A 23,380-nucleotide genomic window follows, 5' to 3' on the forward strand; every position below is an offset into this window, starting at 1 on the left:
TGGGAGAAGGCATGAAGGCTTATGGAAGCAGCTAAGAGGGCTGTAGGATTTAGATTTCATGGAGGCATTTCAGCAGAGCTCTGAAGGATTGGTTGGTTTCTAATAATCCAAAATAGAGATTCCAGCCTGGAGAGGAGAGTATGCAGACTGTGGGAACAGCAGGCAGTATCCTTTATTTTTGGAGTATGTAAGTTACAAGGAAGTGGTGGTTAATGGCACTGGAAAAACATGTTGGGGCTAAATTAAGGCAAGAATACGGACTTGTGGAGGCACTGAAGGCATTAGGCAACTGGATAGCCTAGTCTGAAGCTCAGTACAGGGAACTCGACTGGAATCACAGCCTTCTTCTCTCCCAAACAGGGATAATGAAAATGCCTATCTCAGGGTTCCACAAAGGATAAAGGGAGATAATGCATATGATGCTCTTAACACTTCAGTATGTGTTGTAATGTTAAGGATGGTTATTGGAGGGGGTGGGTGGGGAAGGGGTGTCCTGCCTGCTTCTTGGCTAAAGAGATTTTTCAAAGACCTGGTAATATCCTAGATTTGGGGCATATCCAACTTTTAGTGCTTCCTAAGTTTATTTTTTCTCCTAAGTGAATAATTTCCTAATGAATATATGTTTTATTTTTCAGGTTTTTAATGATTTAAGGAATGGTATCTTCCCAGATGTATATGATTATAAAGAAGTAAGCACTTGAAAATAACCAACATTTTATTTGTTTTGCTTTATTTCTTTGTATTGACTCTTACTTATCATTACAGAAAATTCTTCTACAAAAATTACTCTCATCTGACCCCAAGAAACGACCTAATGCATCTAAAATTCTGAAGACTTTGGAGGAGTGGAAGAGTGTTACTGGGAAAAAGAAACTAAACACATATTAGAGGGCTTCTATAAACGTATCCTGCTTCTGATATTTGATTTTTCTGTAATTGTTCAAAATCTTTTAGGGAATATCAATGGTGTTTATCTTCTATTTTAATTTTGCTCTTAATTTTTTACTAAATTTACAGAAAGGTTTGCATTTTTTTTTTACTTCAAAACCTTCTTAAATTTGACTTTTTCCTGGATCATCTCCTTATTAAGAAGATGGGAGGGAAAATCCCTCAAATTTTCTTTTTTATGTCAATTAATGAATTAATCAGTTAATAGATGTTGATCATACATTCACTGTTTCTAGGTCACAAAATATAAGATCTTCCCCTGTCCTAAATAGCTCTCAACAAGTCAGTCAAGAAATACAGTATCCATAAAAAAATAAGTGATACACAACCACTTTGGAAAATAATCTGGTGTTGATTGTCTAAGTAACATTGAAGGTCTATGTACCCTCAAAGCCATCAATTCTGATCTTACATACATGTCTACAAGAATGTTCATGGAAAACCTGTTTAAGACAGCCAAGAAACAGGAAACAATGCTAATGTCTATCACAGGAAGAATGGGTACATAGACTGTATTATATTCACCCTTTGGAATACTTATATAGCAGTGAAAATAAATGAATTACAGCTAAGTGCCATAAAACAATACATCTTTCAGGAACATAATGTTAAGAAAACACCGCAGGTTACAGAAAATACATACAGAATGATTGCATTCATATAAAGTTCCAGAACATTTTAAATGAAGTAATTTTGTTAATCCAATCAAATGTAGTTAAAACAATAAAGGGAAGGAAGGGAATAAAAGATATTAAGTTCTGATAGTGGTTATCTCTGAGGAGGGACAGGAGTGATGTTATTTGGGAAATGGACTTCAAAGGTAACAATTACCTTTTTTCTTAAACTGGATGTTGAGTCCACTAGTGTTTACTACATCGTAATCTCTTTTTTTTTTTTTTCAAAAATACATCCTGTATCAATTCTAATGATCACTTTAAAGAGATGGTAACCATGCTTTAAGGCAGTAGCTAAGGACAGAAAATTGTCTGGAGGGATGAGATCACTTTCTATGGAGGTATCATGGCACGGTGCTGAGAAGTGACATTCCAGTGAGACTTCCAAGTAGGTGAGAGATTTAGATGAGCAGAAAGGAGACCATGTGGGCAATCTGAGAAAGGGACATGAGTTCTGGAAAGAACCATTGGATACACTAGTTTGTTTCCCAGAACTGCTGTAGGGAATGCCAGAAGATAATTGGGCTGCATCTTAGAAGAACCTGAGGGTTGATTTAAACTTTATAACAGACAACTACCATTCCAAAACTGTCATGTAACTTTACAGTTTTTAAGATGAGCCAAGTTTAGGCTAAGCAGAAAAATCACAGTAAAAGAAAATAATTTCAATGATAGTTCCTCAAAAAAATAAAAATAGAAATACCATTTGACCCAGGAATTCCACTCCTAGGAATTTACCCAAAGAAAACAAGTTCTCAGATTCAAAAAGACATATGCACCCCTATGTTTATCGCAGCACTATTTACAATAGCCAATATATGGAAGCAACCTGAGTGTCCATCAGTAGGTGAATGGATAAAGAAGATGTGGTACATATACACAATGGAATACTATTCAGCCATAAGAAGATAACAAATCCTACCATTCACAACAATATGGATGGAACTAGAGGGTATAAGCTCAGTGAAATAAGCCAGGCAGAGAAAGACAAATACCAATGATTTCCCTCAATTGTGGAGTATAACAACAAAGCAAACTGAAGGAACAAAACAGCATTAGACTCACAGACCCCAAGAAGGAACTAGCAGTTACCAAAGGGGAGGGGTGGGGGAGAGCAGGTGGGGAGGAAGGGAGAAGGGGATTGAGGGGTGTTATGATTGGTACACATGGTATGGGGGGTTCCAGGGAAGACAGTGTAGCAGAGAAGACAAGTAGTGTCTGGCATCTTACTACACTGTTGGACAGTGACTGCAGTGGGATATGGGGGGTACTCTATAATATGGGTGAATGTAGTAACCACATTGTTTTTCATATGAAACCTTCATAAGTGTATATCAATGATACATTAATTAAAAATATGATTTCATAAAGATTTATGGCTATTTCTATGAAGTGTTACTAAAAGTGATACGGTTTTCATCTCCTGATGCAGTGTTTTATCAAGGCAAGGCTCATCAATGGATGCTAAAACTGTGGGATGAAAGGTTCAGGAACAGGATCTTCACAAGTATTTAAATATAATCCCGCAGGTGCTATATCAGTTACAAAGGAGAAAATGGAAAGATCTTATAGTCACTGCAAGAACCACGTCATCAAATTTAGTGTCACCAAAGGTGGGTTGGCCTAACCTTATGCCTCTACTGATGTGTATGAATTACACATTATCACCTATTTAGTTTTCTTGCCCAAGCATTTAACTGGAATTTAGCCATGAGGAAATTATTAGAAAAATCCTGAATGAAGTCATTCTGTAAGATAATTAACTTAGGCTTCTCAAAAAGTATCATAAATTATAAAGAGAATAGAAAGAATGGCCAAATGCATCACTTGAATCTTGATTGTATCCTGAATTTTTTTATTAAAGTATCATTGATATACAATCTTATGATGGTTTCACAGACCCAAAACTGTGGTTCAACATTCAGCCCATATTATCAAGACCTCAACCCCTCTATTGCAGTCACTGTCTATTAATGTAGTAAGATGTTAGAGTCATTAATTGTATTCTCTGTGCTGTACTACCATCCCAGTGACCTAAGTATGTTGTGATTGTGAATTATAGTGCCCCTTAATTCCCTTCTCCCTCCCCAACCATAGTCCCTTCTCCCATGTCTATGAGTCTACTGCTTTCTTTGTTCCTTCTGTTTCACTTTGTTTTTATCCTCCACAAATGGGTGAAGTCATTTGGTATTTGTCTTTCTCCACCTGGCTTATTTCACTGAGCATAATACCCTCTAGATCTATCCATGTTGTTTTAAATGTATCCTGAATATAAAAAAAAATAAAACAACCCAGGAAATAGCTATGAAAGACATTTATGAAACAATTGAGAACATTTGAATATGGACTGCATATTAGATGACATTATGGAATAATTGTTCACTTTTTAGGTGTGATAATGATATTGTGGTCATGCAGGAAAATGTCTTATTCTTAGGTAATGCATGCAGAGATATTTAGGAGTGAAGTGTCATGATATTTGCAACTTTCAAATGTTTAGAAAAAATCTAGAGAGAGAGAAAGCAAATGGGGCAAAATATTGGTAAGTGAACAATTGATAAATCTAGGTGGAGGGTATAGAAGTGTTTCTTATATTAGTCTTTGAGCTTTTCTGTAGATTCAAAATTTTTCTGGAAGGAGAGAAATCTTTAAAAACCAGTATTATCTGGATTTAATGAAAAGGCTATATGCTCAAAAGAAAAACATGGCAAATTAGTGAGAATGTAGCTTTATTTTACCTTTCATTTTAATATTTCTATTATGAAATAAATACAGCATCTCTTGGAAGATTTTATTTATTTGTGAGTATATATTTTTCTCAGCCTCAAAGGAATAGTAAATAAAAAGTATCCTTTTAATCAGAGCAGAGGGGGAAAGGGCAAAGGCCAGGGATCTTATTTGCCAATTGAAATGAGATTTTGAAAGAGCTATTGTGACCTAGTTGCTTCACTAGAAACAGACTTTCTAGGAAATTTTTATCACTAACCACACATATTTACACTAAGTAAACATGCGTTTAGCATAAATACATATATGTATCACCACACACACTTCACAAACATTTTCTGTTGATGTTATAGTTAGCTTATATACGTGTACACACATACATGTATCTTGGTATGTGTATGGTCAGCTGCATAATTTGTGGGACCCAATGCAAAATGAAAATTTGAGACCCTAGTTCAAGTAAGTATAGGGCACTTCTGAGCATGGGGCCTTTGCAGTGCAGATTGTGTGTCCACAAAGACGTGTGTGTGTGGATACACACACATATATGTACACACATTTATATGTGTTTGAGACAAAATATTTAAAAGCCTAAATACCAGCTTTTCGAAGACTCCATATCCAGCACGCTTGCTAGTGACATAAACACGTAACGTCCACTTTCCACTTGAATGTTCAACATAACTTGAGGTTCCTGGCATGTTAACTTTTCATTATGGAATATTGAATCATTTCAAGATTATTTATATTTTTCTTGTTTTTTTGTAAAGCATACACAAAGTCAGAGAATAGAATAATGAAACTCCATGTACCCATCACCCAGTTTCAACCACTATCAATATTCTGCCTGTCTTGTCATACCTACCCCCTTCTTTTTCAAAAATTTCATTTGCTGGAGTGTTTTAAAGTAAATCCCAAGTATTATATCATTTCACTTGTAAATACTTAAAAATGTATCTCTAACACATAAGAGTTTAAAATTTCAACAAAACCACAGTATCACTGTCACTCAACAAAATGAGTAAGATTTCCTTAATTATCATACAAATCAGTCTGTATTCAGTTTTCATTTCAAAAATATAATTTTGCTGTTTGTTTAGATCAGGATCCAACAGGCATTTAGTTGATGGCTCTTCTACTCTATCACATCGAGCCATTTTTAATTTCTTCTTGCTGTTTATTTGAGAAAGGAACTGGATCATACACCCTGTAGAATTTCCTAACTTAACGATTTGACTTATGGTATCCCTGTAGTGCCTAGTTAGAACTAGAAGCTTGATTTGATCCTGGCTCATAAAACTTTTCCAAGAATAGCCCATAGGTGATGCTGTATACTTTCTTTTGCATCACTTCATAAAGAACATCATGTCTTGTTGCCCCACTTTCAGTGATTCTAAGATTGATTGGTGGGCTCTGGTGGTGTTAGTTACTATAAATTTCTCACCTAATGGTTTCAGCAAGCATTGGTGATTGTTGCCTGGATCCTTTATTTCATTAGAGATTGCAAAATAGTGATATTCAGATTCTCGCAAGCCTCTTGCCTTTATCTGCAATTGTTCTATAAGAAATTTTCTCTAAAGCTGAATGGGAAAGATGGAATATTCACTCATTCTTAGAAGGAATTGGTGCCCTCCCAACCTCCAAAAGTGACATGTGGTTTTGTTTTTTAAGCAGGGATGTGACCCAACCAGTACTTTGGAACAATGTGTTTAGAATAGTTTGGAGCAGGAAGATGCTAAATCTGAAAGGCCAGAGTGCTGAGAGGCTGAGAAGCCCTTAACAATAGGAGGTGGCAGAACCAAGAGGAGTTAACAACTAACTGAATGTGAGGGTTAAGGAAAAGGTAAGCATCAGAGGTTGCCTTCAGGTTTGTTTGAAGGTGAGTGGCAGAGGTAGGATGTCATTAAAAGAAATACAGGTCTCAATCAAATCGAGCCCCAAAGAGCCACACTTTAGAGAAATGTTTTGTCTCACACTTTTACCTATTGTACAGTTTTTAGTTAGTTAGAACATTTAAGCTGACAGTGGGGCCACATACATCTGTCAGCATGGTGAGGTAGAGCACATTTGGGAGGTGAAATGCTGGTTCTTATTTGGAGATGCTGGGTTTGAGGTGCTGCCAGCATATTCAGATGAACATGTAGACCAGACTGCCGGAAATGCAAGATAGGAACTTGGGAGAAAGGATGGACTGGAATCATACATAGAAGTGATGTGTGTGTTAGCTAGAAGTAACCCTGATGCATGCTTAACTTTGAATCCAAGAGATTGCCATGTGAGGGATTATATGGAGGAAAGAGGGCTAAAGAACTAAGCATGGAGGACATCTTCATTTCAGTATTTACTCTTCATATCTTAATGTCAATCCAGTGCCTAATGTCTGATTTTATATCTGTGACTATTGCCTATCCCAGTCCTACATTTCCTCAGAACAGTCTCAGATGAAGGGACTGCAGTTGGTAGGTATATTGGCTTAAACTCTAACTAAAACTAGTTAAAATTGTAAGGTATTATAAAATCTCTCTAAAATATGTGTGGCTTTTTAGAGGTTAATTTGATTGAGAACTATTAGTTTCCTAAAGCTGTTATAACAAATTACCACAAACTTGGGGGCTTAAAACAACCCACACTGGTTTTCTTACAGTTCCAAAGGCCAGAAGTCTGAAATGGGCTGAAGTCAGGTGGCAGGGCCAGCCTCCTCTGGAGGCTACCATTCTGCAGCCAATGTTCATTGTTACCTGAACAGGCCTTCAGACAGATCAGCTCGGTGTTAACCTGAATAGACTTTTGCACTCAGGGGCTCTCTACCATGGTTTCTACTTGAAATTCCCCTTAATACAGCTTTATTTTAAGAGATATAATTCACATGCCATTCAATTCACCCATTTAAAGTACAAAGTTCAGTGACATTTAGTATATTTAGAACTGTACAATCATTGCTACCTAAGTTCTAAAACATTTTTGTCACCCCAACAAGAAACGCTGTACTGATCAGCAATCATTCCTCTTCTCCCCTCAACTCTAGACAACCACTATCTACTTTCTGTCTCTATAGATTTGCCAATTCTGGACATTTAGATGGAATCATAAAATACCTGTGTTTTTCACTTAGTGTGTTATAAGATTCGATCACATTGTAGAGCAGATTAGCACCTCATTCCTTTTTATTGCCAATTAATACTCAATTATATGGACATACCACATTTTATTTATCCATTCATCAGTTGATGGACATTTGGTTGTTTCCACTTTCCTGCTGTTATGAACAACATTACTATGAATTTTCTGGTGTACAAGTTTTATGTGGATATGTATTTTCATTTCAGGTATCAAATATAGGAGCGGAAATGCTGGGTCATATTTTCACTTCTTCCTTATAACTTTGCCTACTAAAGTTACATTCAGAACTCAAAGTCCATGCTGCTTCCATAGTGTCCCACCGTCTCACACTTCAAGTGAAACTTCCATAGTTTGGTGTTTCAGTATTGTGTTTACCAGTTTGCCTTGGAGCTCAGTTATTCCTGAACGGCAGTTTGCCTCATACTGTCAATTTCTGGAAGACAGGAACAGGCTCTCTCATTTTTGTATACCCCAAGGCAGTGAGTGTACTACCATATATAAAGCAGGAACTTTGTAAGTGCTTTTGTATTGGTGGAGAATAAAATTGTTAAGAATTTTATATGCTTGTTCCTGCAAAATGTGTCTAATACAAAATAGTAATAATGTTCACTTTCACGTTTCAACAGTTAAATGGCAAACAGCACCTGAAGTAAAGGTGTCTAAGGTAAACCAGTTTGGTACATTAAAGTTGGTCTATTTTGAAATTTAGATGCTCCAGTATTCAGGATTTATAATTAAGAAAATGAAGCATTTTAGAACTAGGACTTCGAAAATAAACATAGCATGGTGAACAAAAGTAAATGACAATGTTAAAACTTACTGTTTCAAATTCTAAATATTCAAAAGCAAATTTAAAAATCCTTCTCAATGTTTTACTTCCCATGATTTTCATTATTGCCCAGTTATGAAGTTACAAAAGGCCTATATGAGTTTTTACTCATATGAAAGCATGGATTTTTAACCATTGATGGGTAAAAATGGAGGGATGTCTCCCGCTCTCCAAGGCAGGCCTAAGTGTAGCCCTTGGCCTGGAAATGAAGACAGCCCTGGTGGTCACAGGTTCCATCAGGTTTATTCCCACATTCTCAGCATGACTACTCATGAATATATTCAAAGTATCATAGGCTACTGGGCAGATGGTAGGTTGTCCCCACAGTGAGAGGAGGGAAGAGCCAGTTCCTACCTCATTCCATCTGAAACACTCCAAGGGGCTTTGGGACTGACTGAATGTCATTAAGTTGGCTGAAATGACAGGGAAGGATTTGACGATAATGCCAAGGGAAAGGTATACTCCTTTAACTATTAATATAATTGTATTATTTTAAATAAAAAAGTAAATATTAAATAGTAGTATCCAACTACATGAACTATAATATTGTATAAATGTATTTATATTCATAAACATAATGACTGATGTTGTGGAGGCATAGAAGTTGAGTTAGTGATTCTCAAGCTCTGCTGTGTCATTGAATCAAGAGCAGTGATGCTCAGGCCATGGTGACCAATTACATCAGAATCTCTGGAGGTGGAATCCTTGTATTATTATTCTTTAAAGCTCCCCAACTTAAACTTGAGACAAGTGAATTAGATCCTATTAAGTTAGAGGCTAATACAGTGGCTCTAACATCAGTCTTACTGAGGGACTACTTTTCTCCTCCTCTGAATCCATACATAGAGGGAAGAGAACTTCTTGCTCCTTGGTAGAGAGAGGTATGGGAATAACCTCATTCATCACCTCTCAACAGAGGTGTGTCTTACCTGATGAGTGACTTTGGGAGAATAAGAGCATGTGTGGGTTTTCTCACCTTGGGAACTAACTGGTCTCAGCATGCAAAGATGGGCTCTGTCCTTGAGGGGCAGAGGTCCTCAGTTCTCTCCAGTTCATGAGATATATTAGGGAGCCTGATGGAAGAACAAGTCTTCCTTATTCTTTATTTAAGTTTCTTCGCTATTAAAGCTGAAATTCTGACTTCTCTCTGACTCCCATATCAATTTCTCAGTTTGTTCCAAAATGAGGAGAATAGGAGGCTTACTTATTGGTGTCCTTAAACCCCATAAACATCACAATAGTCATACATTTTAATTGCCCATGGCTATAATAGTTGTGTTCTGAAATAGCATGCCATTATTTTTATGAAATCAGTGAACAATTATAAATACAAAGTGTTTCTAAAGTACAGAGAGAACAAAACATTAAAGGCTTGATTTCTTTACTAGCAACAAAAATTTGGAAATTCTAACTGCTCAATTGTCTTTAGGAAATAACAACACTTCCCAAGTTTCTACTCTATTGAGAAAAAGCTTAGTCATGATCTGCAGAAGTTGGTCCTGGGCAATTTGAAGATAGGTCTTCTTTATCTGTAATTGATGTGGGGAAAATAAAAGATTAATACAACTTATACAGGAAACATGTTATTTCAACATAACATGTACTCTGTAGCTGTTTGCTACTTATTCTGATAAATAAACAGAAAAGATGAAAACAACAATAACCAAAATTTGTACATTCTCAAATTCAAAGTCCTCAAATTCATGTTAGTAAAGCCAGCTTGGGCAAATGTGTTTGAAGGGAAAGCACTGAGCCCTATAAAACATTTGGCAAGTTCTAAAACATTTCTTTCCTTAAAATTAAAAAAAAAAAAGATGGGGTGGATTTAAACATTTTGATTTTTATGGGTCATGGACATTATTCTAACTATATAAAAATTAGTCCTAACACTTTTAAGTATCTTTCAAGTATCTGTAGCTGAAGAAAGGATCTTTTAATATAGAGTATGAAAAAAATTCATCATTCCCAAGTGATTAAAAAATTCTTTCTTTTGAAATAAGACTGATAAATTCTCTTCTGCGCAGTTTCTGAAAAGTTAAAAGCACCTTTAACAAGGCCTCAATCATTTCTATATTCACTATTTCTTTAAGACATTGATTTCAGATTGACATTTGGATGGAATAAGAAATGTCCACTGTCTATGGGAAATGTGACTTTACAAAAATCAAGTTAAAAATCAAAGAGTATTTGTATTCAATATTTTTAAAAAGTGTAAAATATCTTCTTACCTTCATAGTCTGTTCCACACCAAATACAATAGAGATGTTCTTGTCTTAAATAACCAGTCAATATTTGTAATCTTTCCAGGACCTAGATATAGGATACAAGCACATCAATAGTTCACATCAAACAGAATCTTGGTTTCCTGTTCTCTTGGGTTACATTCAATTAGCACAAGGCCAGAAATCTGCTATATTCTCAATCAGTTAGGAGAGGTATCAAGGCAGAATATATTAGAACAGGTCCAAGTTTACCAGCCACTCTGGTATTTTCACAAGTCTCTCAGACACAACAGAGACCACTTGCTAATATTTAGGAAGTAGATTTTCACCAGCATCCTTTAAAGGCCCCTTCTACTTTCAAAATAAATCTACCTCCCCAAGATGCGATGAGGGTAAATACTGCCTCCTTTTGCCATTCAAGTTCTCATCAATGGTCTCCCAGTTAAGAGGAACATAGGTTTTCAAATGGTAAATGTTTCCTACAAAATTCTTACATACACATAATCACAGGAATGTGTAGAACTTTCTTGAATTATCTCCATTTGTTTTGAATTGTGTATTTTTTCTTTGTTTATGGATAGGGTAGAGGGTATTATTAGAATCACATAAGTTTAACAGGAAACAAGGTAGAAATTAAAATAAGTTTCACTTGCACCTAATCTATTATACAACCTAAAGTTGAGGTGAGAAGGTCAAGTAAAGCTAAAGGGAAAAATTATATGAAGTTTTGATTTGGGGTTAATAAAATAAACCTATACTCTAGTAGTTCTCAACAAGGAGTGATTTTCTTCTCTGGGGACATTTAGCAATGTCTGGAGACATTTTTGATTTTCACAAGGGGAAAATGCAACTGGGACCTGGTGGGTGGAAGCCAGGGATGCTGCTTCATCTTACAATACACAGAAGAGTACCCCACAACACACAGTTACTCAGCTCAGAATGTTAATAGTGCTGGGGCTGAGACACCCTGCTCGAGGAAATGGTGCCAAAACCTACACTTAAATCTTCACTCTTATATTCATCTTCCTCTTGTTCTTTTTCTTCTTCTTCCTCTTTTTCAGTCTCCTCTTCAAGTCTTAACCAGTACCATGCCTCCCTGGGAACCTGAATATTCTGAAAATGTAGAATCATTCCCAATTAAACACAGCTAAACATAAAGACTATCACCAGTATCACATGAATTCATCCTTTCAAAGAAATATTTACTGAGTGCTGCTTCAAGAGTAAAGCACTATGAAGTATGGGGATCCAAATCTGATTAGAATGCTGTCTCCCAAGTTGCTGAGGGTCTAGTGGGGAAGATAAGCTATGGGCATAAATAGCTTAATGGTATAAAATAATACATATAAACTAGGAAATCTTAAGTGTCATGACATATATTAAAAATAAAGTACTATGATGCACTAGCAGAAAGAGAAATTAAGGGAAAATTTCATTTACAACTGCATCAAAAAGAATAAAATACCTAGGAATAAACCTAACCAAGGAGGTGAAAGACCTGTACTCTTAAACTGTAAGACACTGATGAAAGAAACTGAAGAAGACACAAATAAATGGACATCCATCCCATGCTCATGGATAGGAAGAATTAATATTGTCAAAATGGCCATTCTACCCAAAGCTATTTACAGATTCAACACAATCCCTATCAAAATACCAATGGCATTTTTCAATGAACTATACAGCAAAGAATCCTAAAATTTATATGGAACCATAAAGGACCCTGAACAGTCAAAGCAATCTTGAGAAAGAAGAACAAAGCTGTGGGTATTATGCTCCCTGACTTCAAGGTAAGCTACAGTGATTAAAACAGCATGGTACTGGCACAAGAACAGATCCACAGAGCAATGAACAGAATAGCCCAGAAATAAACCCACATATATATTGTCAATTAATATATGACAAATATATTCAAATAAGCAGAGAACCATTAAGTATCAAAGTATTATTTAACCCTTATTGGATAATTCACACTACTTAAGTTTCTGCACTGAACAAGTCATTACTGTGAACATCAATTATCACGCGTGATACATGTTAAATGAGAGCTTTATTGGGTAGAAGGCTAGATACAAAAGGCTTGGGGGGTCTTCCCTTTTTTTTCCCTAATAAATACATGGCAAATCACACTGGGCATCAAAACACTTTACTAAACTGAATGCAGGTAAAAGGCTTACCTTCTGAGTATCTAGTTGTTGACACACTCTCTGGCTTTTTTTAAGATCTCCTTCTAGCTTCATTTCATCTTGCTTACTTTTAAGTCGCATTCTAATTGAAAGAAAAGATAGTACACTAAAGGTCTGTACTCAGTTTACCCATTTGGTATGCCCAGGACCAGAAAACACACCACAATAAAGAAACCAGAAATAGTTCAAATACTAGAATTACCGAAACTGTTCTGCAGCTTTTTCCTCAGCTTGGTTTTTCATGTGAATCTTTCTCCTGTAGCTTTCCAGTTTTTCCTCTGCTCTCCGTTTTAATAATGCCTCGTGACCAATGCCACTTTTTCCTGTTCGATCAGAAAACTCTTAAGAGAAACTAACTCACTTTGTATTTCCAAACATGACAACTTAAATATTTCCCCTTTAAATGCAATTCTAATTTGAGCCCTCTCACTCAAAATCATTTGACAACAATGACAGAAGAAAACCCTAGAGATGTTTTTTAAGCCCAAAAACACAATTTGATTTTTATAAAGATCATAAGTCTGCTCTAATAAAATAGTAATACTACACAAATTCTTTTAAATTAAGAAAACAGTATGAACTGTCATACTGTCATATAAATATTATAAGCAAATAGAACATTCTTTTTCTCTTAATCCAAAATATTAAGAAAAACACTGGGTAAATCATCTCAGAACACTTTCAGGACATTTCAATACACAAAAATAGCTTTGCATTTTTAATGGTTACAATTTTTCCCCACATTTTTATGATTTAAACTTTATACTCACTAAAACTTTTATTTTTAGTTTAAAAGGTTTAGAAGTTCAACAAACTTCATTGAGGGCTTCCTGTGATAAGAACTGTATCATAAAAGAAGTATTTATTAAGCAAATATATGTGCTAGATCTAAGCATAGTTATTATTACTGGTAAGTATGTTTAAAAATAATTATATACCTGTTTTAACATGGAGAGGAATTGGTTCAACAATACCATCTCCTGAAAAAGAGAACAAAACAAACTACTTTAGATATTCTTCCTCAAACTAGACGTATGCATAGTATGCAACTTTACAGTGCTCTACACATATCCCCTCCAGTTTCAATGATTTTCAAAACTGTAATCTGAACATCAACACTCTATAATCAACTATCTCCCTTGCCTTCTAATATCTAGTCCTCAGTAAGGGTGACCCACAGTGTCCTACGCCACCTGAAGGTAAGGTTTTAAGATGTGAAAACATTGATATACATCCAAGAGGGTAACAGCCTCCAGAGAAAGCAATGCCTTCCTAGGTGAATATCAAAGCAATTACAATAAAGAAGAAAAGAAAATGCCTTACAGAAACTACTAGAAATATATGGCCTCTACATCTTAATAAGCAGTCTCACTTCCCAAAAAGGGAGGTGAGAAGTGAGCTTCTCCAACTGCATGGTTACTCAGGCAGCTGCCACAGGTATAGTGCAAGCAGGGCAGAGCCCTGCCACCCTCTTCAGTGGTGCTCCCTTGTCCTTTGGCCACTGCACTTCTCAATCTCCTCTTGCGTACATTCTCAGCTGCTGCCTCCATTGTAAGCCTCATTCACCCCAGATGTTAGGACCTTCAAGGCTGAAGTGGGCTGATAAGCAGCTCTCAATGGCATACGGTTGTTGGAAGTAGATGTGCAAAGATGAACTCTTAATTATGCTTGTTAGCACATAAAACACTAAGAAGTTTAAGTGGTTTTAATATCTGTATAAGTGGATAAATATTTAAAGGGTCATCTCTGGTACTCATCAATAAGTCACCATTTGATGGTTAGGAACGCCTGTTTCTGTATGTGACTTACCACTCTTGCCAAGGGCCTGACCACTTTTATATCCCATCTTTTGAAGCAAAGCAAAACCTTTATTTTCACAGCCTAATGCATTCTTCAACCCAATGTCACGTCTTTCTTGTTCTTCATCTTTCAAACTCTTCTGCCTATTTTTCAAATTAGTTTCCTGTTGCTTTTCTTCTTTTCGACGGGCTTCTCGGATTTGCCTCAGCATTGGCAATCCTGGTCTGATATCTTCTCTGAAGAATAACAGAAGAGATTATTTCAGAGGAGTACATGAAGTTTTCTCATAAATGTTTCAGTGCTCTTTCTATGATCACCTTTGTTATCATTGGTATCAGAACATGATCAGTGACCTCTGAGAATGGCTGTTTTAGTAAAAAATGAAGGCTGGTGCCCCACTGTAGGAAACTAAAGAAAGTATAAAGTTGAAATTAGAAACAGCAAGTTTAGACTAATCTTTCTAGGAGGTTAGCAATATTAAAGAGCAAAGTTGAATAATAGCTAAAGAGACAATGAGGTGAATAAAGGAAAAGGGTAAATTTTCTTGGAAAAGAGTAAAAACAAGAGTTAGAGGCAGAAGTAAAATGCTTAGTATTAAAATGGAAGAGGCAGCTCTTAGTATCTTTATATGGACACATAGGAGGTGTTTCCAGAAAGCAATGAGACTAATTTTCCAACTTCACATTTAAAATCAATGTCATACATATCGTTACTTAAGGTATGCACATTTACTTACTGGACATTAATGAAGGAATCAGACATGTAGTCCTCTTCTTCTGCCATGCTCAACTTCATATGGCACAAATGTCTATAAATCAAACAGGATAGAGTAGCAATTGCTAGTTCTTTTAGTTTATCAAAGTGGAAATAAATCTGTATCCCCAGCCATGACCTTTCTCTAGAGCTCTAATACACACCCAGGTGCCCTTCTGACATCTTTTTTTGTGGAACTCTCAAACAACTATCCAAACAACTCATTCTCTTCCACCCCAAACCTCCTACATACCCCATATTTACAAATTAATGTCACTTCAATCTCCCTATTTCTGACCTCTTATAAGCCTCTGTCAATTCTTCCTCTACAATCCCTCATAGAAATTTTTTCTTACAATTGTGATCACCACATTAGTTCAGCCATTTCTTTCTCACCTGAACTATTACAACAGCTTCCTAAGTGGACTCATTGCTCTTGGCCTCTCCTCTTCCAGTCCATCCCCTACACTCTTTCCAAAGTGGTCTGTAAAACCTTAAGTTAGGTCTTATTACTTGCTTGTTTCAAATCTTCCAATAAATTTTACCTGTAGGCAGCTACTGGACTCACAGCATTGACATCCCTTGGGAGCCTGTTTGAAATGATGAACCACATTATTAGCAACTCTGTACGGTAGGATTAGTTAGTCCCACTTTCTAGTTAGAGAAACTAAAGCTCAGTATGGCTAACTGACTTGCTCAACACCACAAAAAATCTGGGTTTTGTGCTCTTGCTGCTGCAAATAGGATTAGAATATTTTTACAGAATCCATAGAGTTCCGCGGTGCTAGGCAGATCTGAATGGGGGTTACAGGTTCTTCTTAAAGTTCCCTTCTTAATGGTACAATATACTTCAGCGTCATCCATTTCCGTCAAGTGTAAGGTAATCTTTACGAGGCGACAATCCGGACAAAGATGACGGTGGCTAGGACCACTGTAGTGACAGCAGTGGGAGTGGTGAGAAGTGGTCGGATTCTGGGAGTATTTTGAAGGTAGAACTAACAAGATTTGCTGATGGATTGGAGGTGGTGTGTGAAAGAGTGATGCCAAAGACTGCTCCAAGGTTTTTGGTCTGAATACCTGTAAGAATGGAGGTACCAGTTTTTGAGACTGGTTAGACTATATTAGGTTTGGTTTTGGGTTTTGGGGGTTTTTTTTGGCAGGGAGCGGGAGTGGGGGGCGTCAAGAGTGCTGCTTCAGTCCTGCTGAGAGTCCCATTACACATCCGAGGGGAGAGACGGGCCAAGCAGCTGTGCGGTAGTAGAAAGGTGACGGGAAACGCGTCGGACCTCAGCACACCCCTCAGGGACGGCTGACCCCTGCCCTCGCGCGTCCCTCCCAGCGGCAAGCGTCCCGCAGACGCGGCCACTCACGGGTGGCGATGTGTTTGACGGTGTGAGGCGGTAGTCACAGCCAGCGCACAGATCACCGACCCTCATCATTCATCCGATGGCCCCAGCCCCTTACCTGGAAGCTCTATCGGCCTCGGACAGCTTGCGACAGCGAGCGTTGCGCAGGCGTCGATCAGGCAGCGCCGACCGTCTGGGCCCGAACGCTCGCCCGTTTCCTTGCTCAAATCAATTGGAACCTGCGGTAGGCAGGGCTGGGAGGGCGTGGTTAGTGCGCTTGCGCAAGCCCAGCCTCCTGCGCACGCGCTCTGCCTCGTTCCTCCGAGGGTCTGGCTTGCGGGAGGTGGGGCTTCCGGGTCCTTTGGCAGATGCTTCGGGCCCCGGAACTCAGCTGATCGGCACCTGCCGGACTAGGAGGTGAGGCCATCCCCCATCTGCCGCCGAAGCATGCACGTTGATACGCACACACACCCCTGACCCCCCATAGGTTTTAAGAGGGTTGGGGAGGAAAATCGAGTTCGGAAGGAACATGCTCCCTTTTCAGTCGCAGGGCTTCTTTCCGAACCGCCACCTCCTGGCGTTGACAGCGGGAGTGACCCTGTCGAGGCCTGCGGCGGCCTCCTGCATTTCAGGTGCTGCTTTTCGGTCCTGGGAGTAACTGGGTTAATCCAGACCCTCAGCTCGCGTGGCGTCTGCGGGCTGCATTCCCGAACCCCCAGGGTTGTCACTGAGGCTTCGGCCACTGGGACCTAACTGACCGCCCCCACCTCATCCTCACAGGAGGACTCTTGGAAACTTCCAGCGCGGGACCTTTATGCTGGAAGTTCTGACGTCCTCCTGGGCCGGGGCAGCTGGGGAGGAGTAGGGGTGCTCTGCCCCGAGCAGTGGACGAGAAAGACAGGAGGACGGGTGGTCAGTCCCAGCCGGTGTTCCATCTTGGTGCTTCCATACCCGTTTATGGAATGGGTAAATGACATGCGTTATGCTAGGGATATTTCTTTTGGAATAATGCCTTATTTGCAATGTTTATTTTAATTTTCCTGTGCCCCACTATTCATTCCTCCTCACCATGCATGACTTTGTTTCGGTTTGTACGCTTGCCCTTTAAAATTGGCTTGTCAGGTTTTGCCTCAAAAGAAGTTATGTAAATTTCCCCTATGAAATGAGAAGTAAAGCCATACTTTTCATTTCTTAGTGGTTGCATTCATTAAGCTTGGCTTTTAACATTTTAAAAATCTGAAGTATTTTTTAATTTGTTAATTTAAGATGTGACTTAAATTTCAGTAATGGAGCTAGCTCACAGTTTACTGCTAAATGAAGAAGCTTTGGCTCAAATCACTGAAGCAAAGAGATCAGTTTTTATCTTCGAATGGTTGCGATTTCTTGATAAAGTCTTGGTTGCTGCCAACAAGGTATGGTATTGCTTTTTTTCCAGCTGGGTCAACATAATAGAAAGTATATGTTCATTATTTGTAAGAAAACACACATTATGTTTTGGGAAGGTTTGAGTCACTTACGGAACTTGAGAACATGAGAATACTACTGTAATAGGAATTACTTGTCTGTGGGTTTTATTTCTGTCCTTAAAATTAGATGCTTTCCTCAAATATCTGATAATCTTTGGCTGTTGGCTCAAATTTTAAAATGAGTATTAAGAAGTTTTCTGGATGGGGTTAAGTTTGCCCTTGTGGATTTGTGCTTTTTGTTTTTGGCTGCCCTTTATATAGTTTTAATGGGGCTTCTAGAGAGACAGAGTTAATGCATGGATTCATTTACTGACCTTAACTAGTTTCTATTTTCTTTTAAACCTCTTCTAACTGAGTATTTGTTGCCTCCACTCTACTGACATATCTCTGGTCCAAGCATCAGTGATCTCTGATTGCTCAAACCAATGGTCAGTATTAGTTGAGCCATCAGCAGCTTTTGACATAGTTGAACCTCTCTACCTCAAAGCATAGTATTTTTATCTTGTGAAATTGAAAAATACAGAAGAGTATATACAGATACTATTCCTTCAGTGATATCATCTAATCTCATGATTTTTACTACCATCTATACAATAATGACTCCCAGATATCCAACTACCTACTCCATCTCTTTCTCTTGCATATCTAAATAGCATCTCAAAGTTAACATATTGAAAACCAACCTCTTGATTTCCCTATCCCAAGCATATCCTTTTCTCAGTGCTTGCCATCTCAGGAAATGGCCATTTCATCCTTCTAGTTGCTCAAGTCATAACCTTAGAGTTATTCTTGACCTTTTTCTTTTTCTCAAACTTCATATCATATTCATTAGCAAAACCTATTGGTTCTACCCATTAAATATATCCAGAATTCAATTACTTCTCATCATCTCTGTTGTTCCCACCCTCATCTCTCATCTAGATTATTGCAACAGCTTCCTAAGTGTTTGCCATGCTTCCAACCATGTACCTTGTAGAGTTTTCTTAGCTTAGTGGTCAGAATGACCCTGTAAAAGCGTTTTCATCATGTCCCTCCTCCATTTCAAACTCTCACTCAGAATAAAATACAAAGCTCTTACAATGGAGTATGAGGAACTACACAGTCTGGTCCCTTCTACCCTTCTGACTTTATCCCTACTACTTCCTCTTTCTGAGACTCTACTCCAGCCAAACTGGCTTTCTTGCTGTCCTCAGCACACTAAGCATGCTTCTACTTCAAGGCCTTTGCACTTGTTTCTTCTGCTTGGAATGTTCTTCCAGACTTCTGCATAACTCACACCTTCACTTATTTTCAGAGGTGCCTTTTCTTACTAATTTATATAAAACAGGAAGAACTCATACTATTCATTTATGTATTTAGTAAGCTCTGTCTCTGCACTAGAATGTAAACTTCATGAAGGCAGAGACTTTGTCTATTCTGCTCGCTATTGAACCCCAGTGCATGGCCTATACTAAGTGCCCAATAAGTATTTCTTGAATGAATGAGGGAATTCTCAGTATTGATTATGGGTAGATTTGAATATTTTTTCTGTTGCCTAGGGCTCTTCAGAGTTTCCTTCACTCACCCATACTTTTATGAACTACCAATTGCATTTAGAAGAAAGCCTATCTGGATTCTAAAAGTCGATTGTTCATATACCCAATATTTTACATCCTTTTTTAGTTTATTTCTTAGTAAGTTGGTGTGGAAACTTTTTGGATCTAGAGTAGTCACTTTTATTGGCAAAAAACTTTGGCATTGGAGGGGAATGAAGGAGAATATTTAATCTGGGGAAGAACAGTTCATTTCTTACTGACCTCTTCCTTATCTTAAAAATTTGTGTTTATGGTTTTATGCCTAATGTAATATAGATTTTAATTATTAGAGTGCCTTAATTTAATTTTAATTTTGATTAAAAGGTAACAAAGGCATGTATAAGGACAAAAATCGATAATGGTTTTTATTTTTATAACAGACTGATGTAAAGGAAAAACAGAAAAAACTTGTTGAACAATTAACTGGATTAATAAGTAGTTCACCTGGACCACCTACACGAAAATTGTTAGCTAAAAATCTTGCAGCCCTTTATAGCATTGGGGATACTTTTACTGTTTTTCAAACACTTGATAAATGTAATGACATTATCAAAAATAAAGATGACACTGCAGCCTACTTACCAACAAAATTGTAAGTACTTATTTTGGCACCAAGCCTTAAAGTTTGTTTAAGATTAACTTATCTTAATAAGAAACTACTGATCATAAGACAGAGCATTGGTATGATGTCAGCAATTTGCACACGGGTCTTTTGGTTTGGATGGAGATAATACTCTTGACTGGGATAAAAAGAAAAGTGAAGAATTTCTAGGTGATGGGATTGAGGCAGGATTGGGCAAACTATCACATAGACCAAATCCAGCCTGCTGCCCATTTTGTAAATACGGTTTTATTATAATACAGACATGCCTGTTTATTTAGGTGGTAGCTGCTTTCATGGTCTGTGACAGAGTGGATTAGCTGAGAAAGAGACCATTTTGTCTGCAAGCTCACTGACCCCCAGATGAAGGGATTACCTGACTCCTCACCCGTCCTCATGGTTTGGATCAAGGGCAGACCTTTTCAGAGCACGTCTTGAGGATAATAGCTATCTGGATGCATCCTGTGGAAGGGTCAAATAAGAAGACAGCAGTTACAGTTCAGGAAGGAGTGCCGTGGAAGGGAAAATAACACCCAAATAAGCTTAGCTGTGCTATTAGGGGAAAGCGTGTTAAGGAAAGCGTCTCAAAGAAGCACCAACTGAAGGAGATCAACCATCAAGGAAGATACATAGAAAGTAGTCAAGTCAGGGGTTAAGATGGGAAGATGGATGTGATAGGGATTGGCAAACTTTATGAGAAGAGCCTAAAATAAATATTTTTGGGTTTGTGGTCTTTACATCTCAGTTGCAAATACTCACCTCTGCCATGGACCATACATAAATAAATGAGTATAACTGTGTTCCAATAAAACAAAAACAAGTAGCAGGCCAAAAGTGGGTCAGATTTGGCTCACAGGCTGTAGTTTACCAACCTATTTTCTAGGCAAAATAAACTTCCAATTGCTAACAAAAGTAGCTTATTTATATCTTATTTGCAGTGATTTTCAGAAAGATACAAAATAGAGGAGGGAACAAGTTATGAGGGGAAGTTGATGGGTTGAGTTCTAGGCATGCTGATTTTGGAGTACAAGTGGAACTATCCAAGTGACAGTGTGTAGTTGGCAGTGGGAAATTGTGGTCTGGATTTCAGAGATATGAGTTGAGACTGCAGTTTGGGCAAATAGAGTGGCAATTTGGGAGTAGGCTGAACCCTTTGGTATGGATAAAGTTAGGAAAATAAAACTGTTTGAGAAGAGAAGATAACCGAGGAAATAGCTCTAGAATGCCATTCAAGGGGCCTGGGTTAGTGTGATAGCTTACAGAGGAAATGGGGAAATTATTCGGCACCTGGACACTGATTTTTTTTTAGATCTGTTTCCAACTGCGTAGATATGTTGTGATTAGATTTTGTGTTTATGATAGATACAGATTTCAAAAGTTACCAAAAAGAGTAGAGAGTACCAGTGCTTCCCAGTTTATTTTGGAGTTTGAAGCTATGTTGATACTTTGATGGTTTAGTTCTTCAGCACTTAGCAAATCCACACATAATTTTGTAGTTCTGCTTAAGTAGAATTTATTTACATATTACATATTATTCATATGTATTTCCAGTGGATTCATAGGTTCTGTTCAGGAATTCCCTAAATATTCTGGCTTGTGACCTCAGTAATTTTAACTTTGTCATCAGCCTGGAGAATATTGAAAAAGCAGGGAATTTGGAGTCAAGTAGGTGAGGGTCTATGTCCGATTCTGCTATTACATATATGATAGTGAGCTAAATTTATTTACTCTCTCAGCCTCAGAATAACTTGCTCAGGACACATAGCTATTAGGTGGCAGGTTCTAGGATTTAGGCACAGATCTACAAGACCCTGAAGCATATACTCTTCACCTCCATGCCCTACTCCTGCTTCTAAACCAAACCAACAGCTATTCACCTACTTAACTATTCATATGAGTGATGGTGGGGTGGTTTCCTCCATCCTGAAGAGATGGCCTTCTGTTACAGTTCTTTGTCTATGTAGCCAAACATTCCATTAGAGCCATTTAGATTAAGTTTTATAAGTAACTGCTTACTATTATTTATATGTTAGAAGGTAGGCGTTGTGAGCAATACAAAAAAGTATAGGATAGATTCCCTGTTTCTAGAGTTTGCATTTCCATTGGCAGTATAATATATACACATGTAAAATGGTCAAGTCACAACACAGTAAAAACATAATTTTGTTAAAATGAGTGGTTGACATTATGTGTTAAATATAGTGAGGGAAGAAAGGTATCATTGTGGATTGAATAATTTGGAAGTCTTCAAAAAAGGAAAGCTTGAGTTTCCTTCCAAAAGATGGGTATGATTTATTATGTAAATACATATTTACTCTCTTATATTCTTAACAAGAATAATTTGAGTAACCGTACTACTTGTTGCAGTTATAAAGGGTAAGCAAGGTGTTTTTGAAAGTTGAAATTAGATTTGTCCAAAAGTGCCCTGCACAAATACAAACTGATTTCTGAAAATGAAGAAAGTATGATACAATTGTATAAAGTATAATAAAACTGTACTATTAATCTGAAAAGTGACCAGTGAAAATACTGCTTCTTACAGGGCTGCAGTGGCTTGTGTTGGAGCATTTTATGAAAAAATGGGGAGAATGTTAGGCAGTGCTTTTCCAGATACAGTAAATAATCTTTTGAAATCTCTGAAAAGTGCAGAGGTAAGTTTTACATTATTTAAATGCTTTGCTTGTGGCAGGAGTTGCATGTCAGTTCAAACTATATGTTTGCCTTTTTTTCTGTCACTGTGGTACTCATACTGCTTAGCAAGAAGATAATTACAAATTATTACTTGCACAAAAATATTACTTGCCCCTTCTTTAATGTAAAGAAGGGGGAAGGGAAGAATGGTTTTCCTTGACAAAGAATAGGTTTACCTATTAATTTTTATTTAGCCTTATGGTTTTGCATTGATATTTTATTTTTTGAACCCTAGCTAATGTTTCCTAGGATTGCCCAGGATAATAAATTACCACAAACTGAGTGGCTTAAAAATTTAGTCTCACAATTCTGGAGGCTAGAAGTCTAAAATCAAAGTGTTGGCAGGGCCCTCCCTCTGAAGGCTCTCAGAAAGGGTTCCTTCCTTGCCTCTTAGGGGTTGCTGGCAATCCTTGGTGTTCCTTGGTTTGCAGATGCACCCCTTC

At 37.6% G+C, this 23,380-nt stretch overlaps 3 protein-coding genes across 11 annotated transcripts in view; 2 read left to right on the forward strand and 1 right to left on the reverse strand.

The window, feature by feature from the left end:
* Positions 1–8,344, forward strand: part of EIF2AK2 (eukaryotic translation initiation factor 2 alpha kinase 2) — a 36,617-nt gene extending 28,273 nt beyond the window's left edge. For 2 of the 3 annotated variants that reach the window (XM_036931626.2, XM_036931627.2), the window contains exons 15-16: positions 636–689; positions 766–8,344. In XM_036931626.2, the coding sequence (XP_036787521.2) occupies positions 636–689; positions 766–888 (177 nt within the window). In that variant the 3' untranslated portion in view covers positions 889–8,344. The remainder of the gene's footprint in view (positions 1–635; positions 690–765) is intronic. The other variant, XR_008995882.1, reaches the window with a different exon arrangement.
* A 1,186-nt stretch (positions 8,345–9,530) lies between these two features.
* On the reverse strand, positions 9,531–16,861 carry GPATCH11 (G-patch domain containing 11). 3 transcript variants are annotated; one of them, XM_036931668.2, is made up of 10 exons: positions 16,724–16,861; positions 15,805–15,849; positions 15,243–15,314; positions 14,516–14,742; positions 13,645–13,686; positions 12,909–13,029; positions 12,698–12,788; positions 11,517–11,633; positions 10,527–10,608; positions 9,531–9,827 (listed from the first exon to the last, which is right to left on the reverse strand). In XM_036931668.2, exons 3-10 carry the CDS (start codon positions 15,299–15,301, stop codon positions 9,772–9,774), a joined length of 795 nt encoding a protein of 264 aa, XP_036787563.2. In that variant the 5' UTR covers positions 15,302–15,314; positions 15,805–15,849; positions 16,724–16,861; the 3' UTR covers positions 9,531–9,771. The 3 variants fall into 3 exon arrangements, with proteins under 3 accessions (XP_036787563.2, XP_036787568.2, XP_036787567.2); XM_036931673.2 differs by lacking the exon at positions 11,517–11,633; XM_036931672.2 differs by lacking the exons at positions 15,805–15,849; positions 16,724–16,861 and adding an exon at positions 15,656–15,678.
* A 66-nt stretch (positions 16,862–16,927) lies between these two features.
* Positions 16,928–23,380, forward strand: part of HEATR5B (HEAT repeat containing 5B) — an 82,274-nt gene continuing 75,821 nt past the window's right edge. Inside the window, exons 1-5 of one of the 5 annotated variants that reach the window (XM_036931665.2) lie at positions 16,972–17,022; positions 17,386–17,571; positions 17,890–18,017; positions 20,026–20,237; positions 22,789–22,897. In XM_036931665.2, the coding sequence (XP_036787560.2) occupies positions 17,568–17,571; positions 17,890–18,017; positions 20,026–20,237; positions 22,789–22,897 (453 nt within the window). In that variant the 5' untranslated portion in view covers positions 16,972–17,022; positions 17,386–17,567. Of the gene's footprint in view, positions 17,023–17,097; positions 17,238–17,385; positions 17,572–17,871; positions 18,018–20,025; positions 20,238–22,788; positions 22,898–23,380 lie in introns of those variants that run through there. The other 4 variants (XM_036931666.2, XM_036931667.2, XR_008995881.1 and 1 more) reach the window with 4 other exon arrangements.

Source organism: Manis pentadactyla, chromosome 2 (assembly GCF_030020395.1).
Source record: "Manis pentadactyla isolate mManPen7 chromosome 2, mManPen7.hap1, whole genome shotgun sequence".
In the NCBI taxonomy this organism is placed as follows: Eukaryota; Metazoa; Chordata; class Mammalia; order Pholidota; family Manidae; genus Manis; species Manis pentadactyla.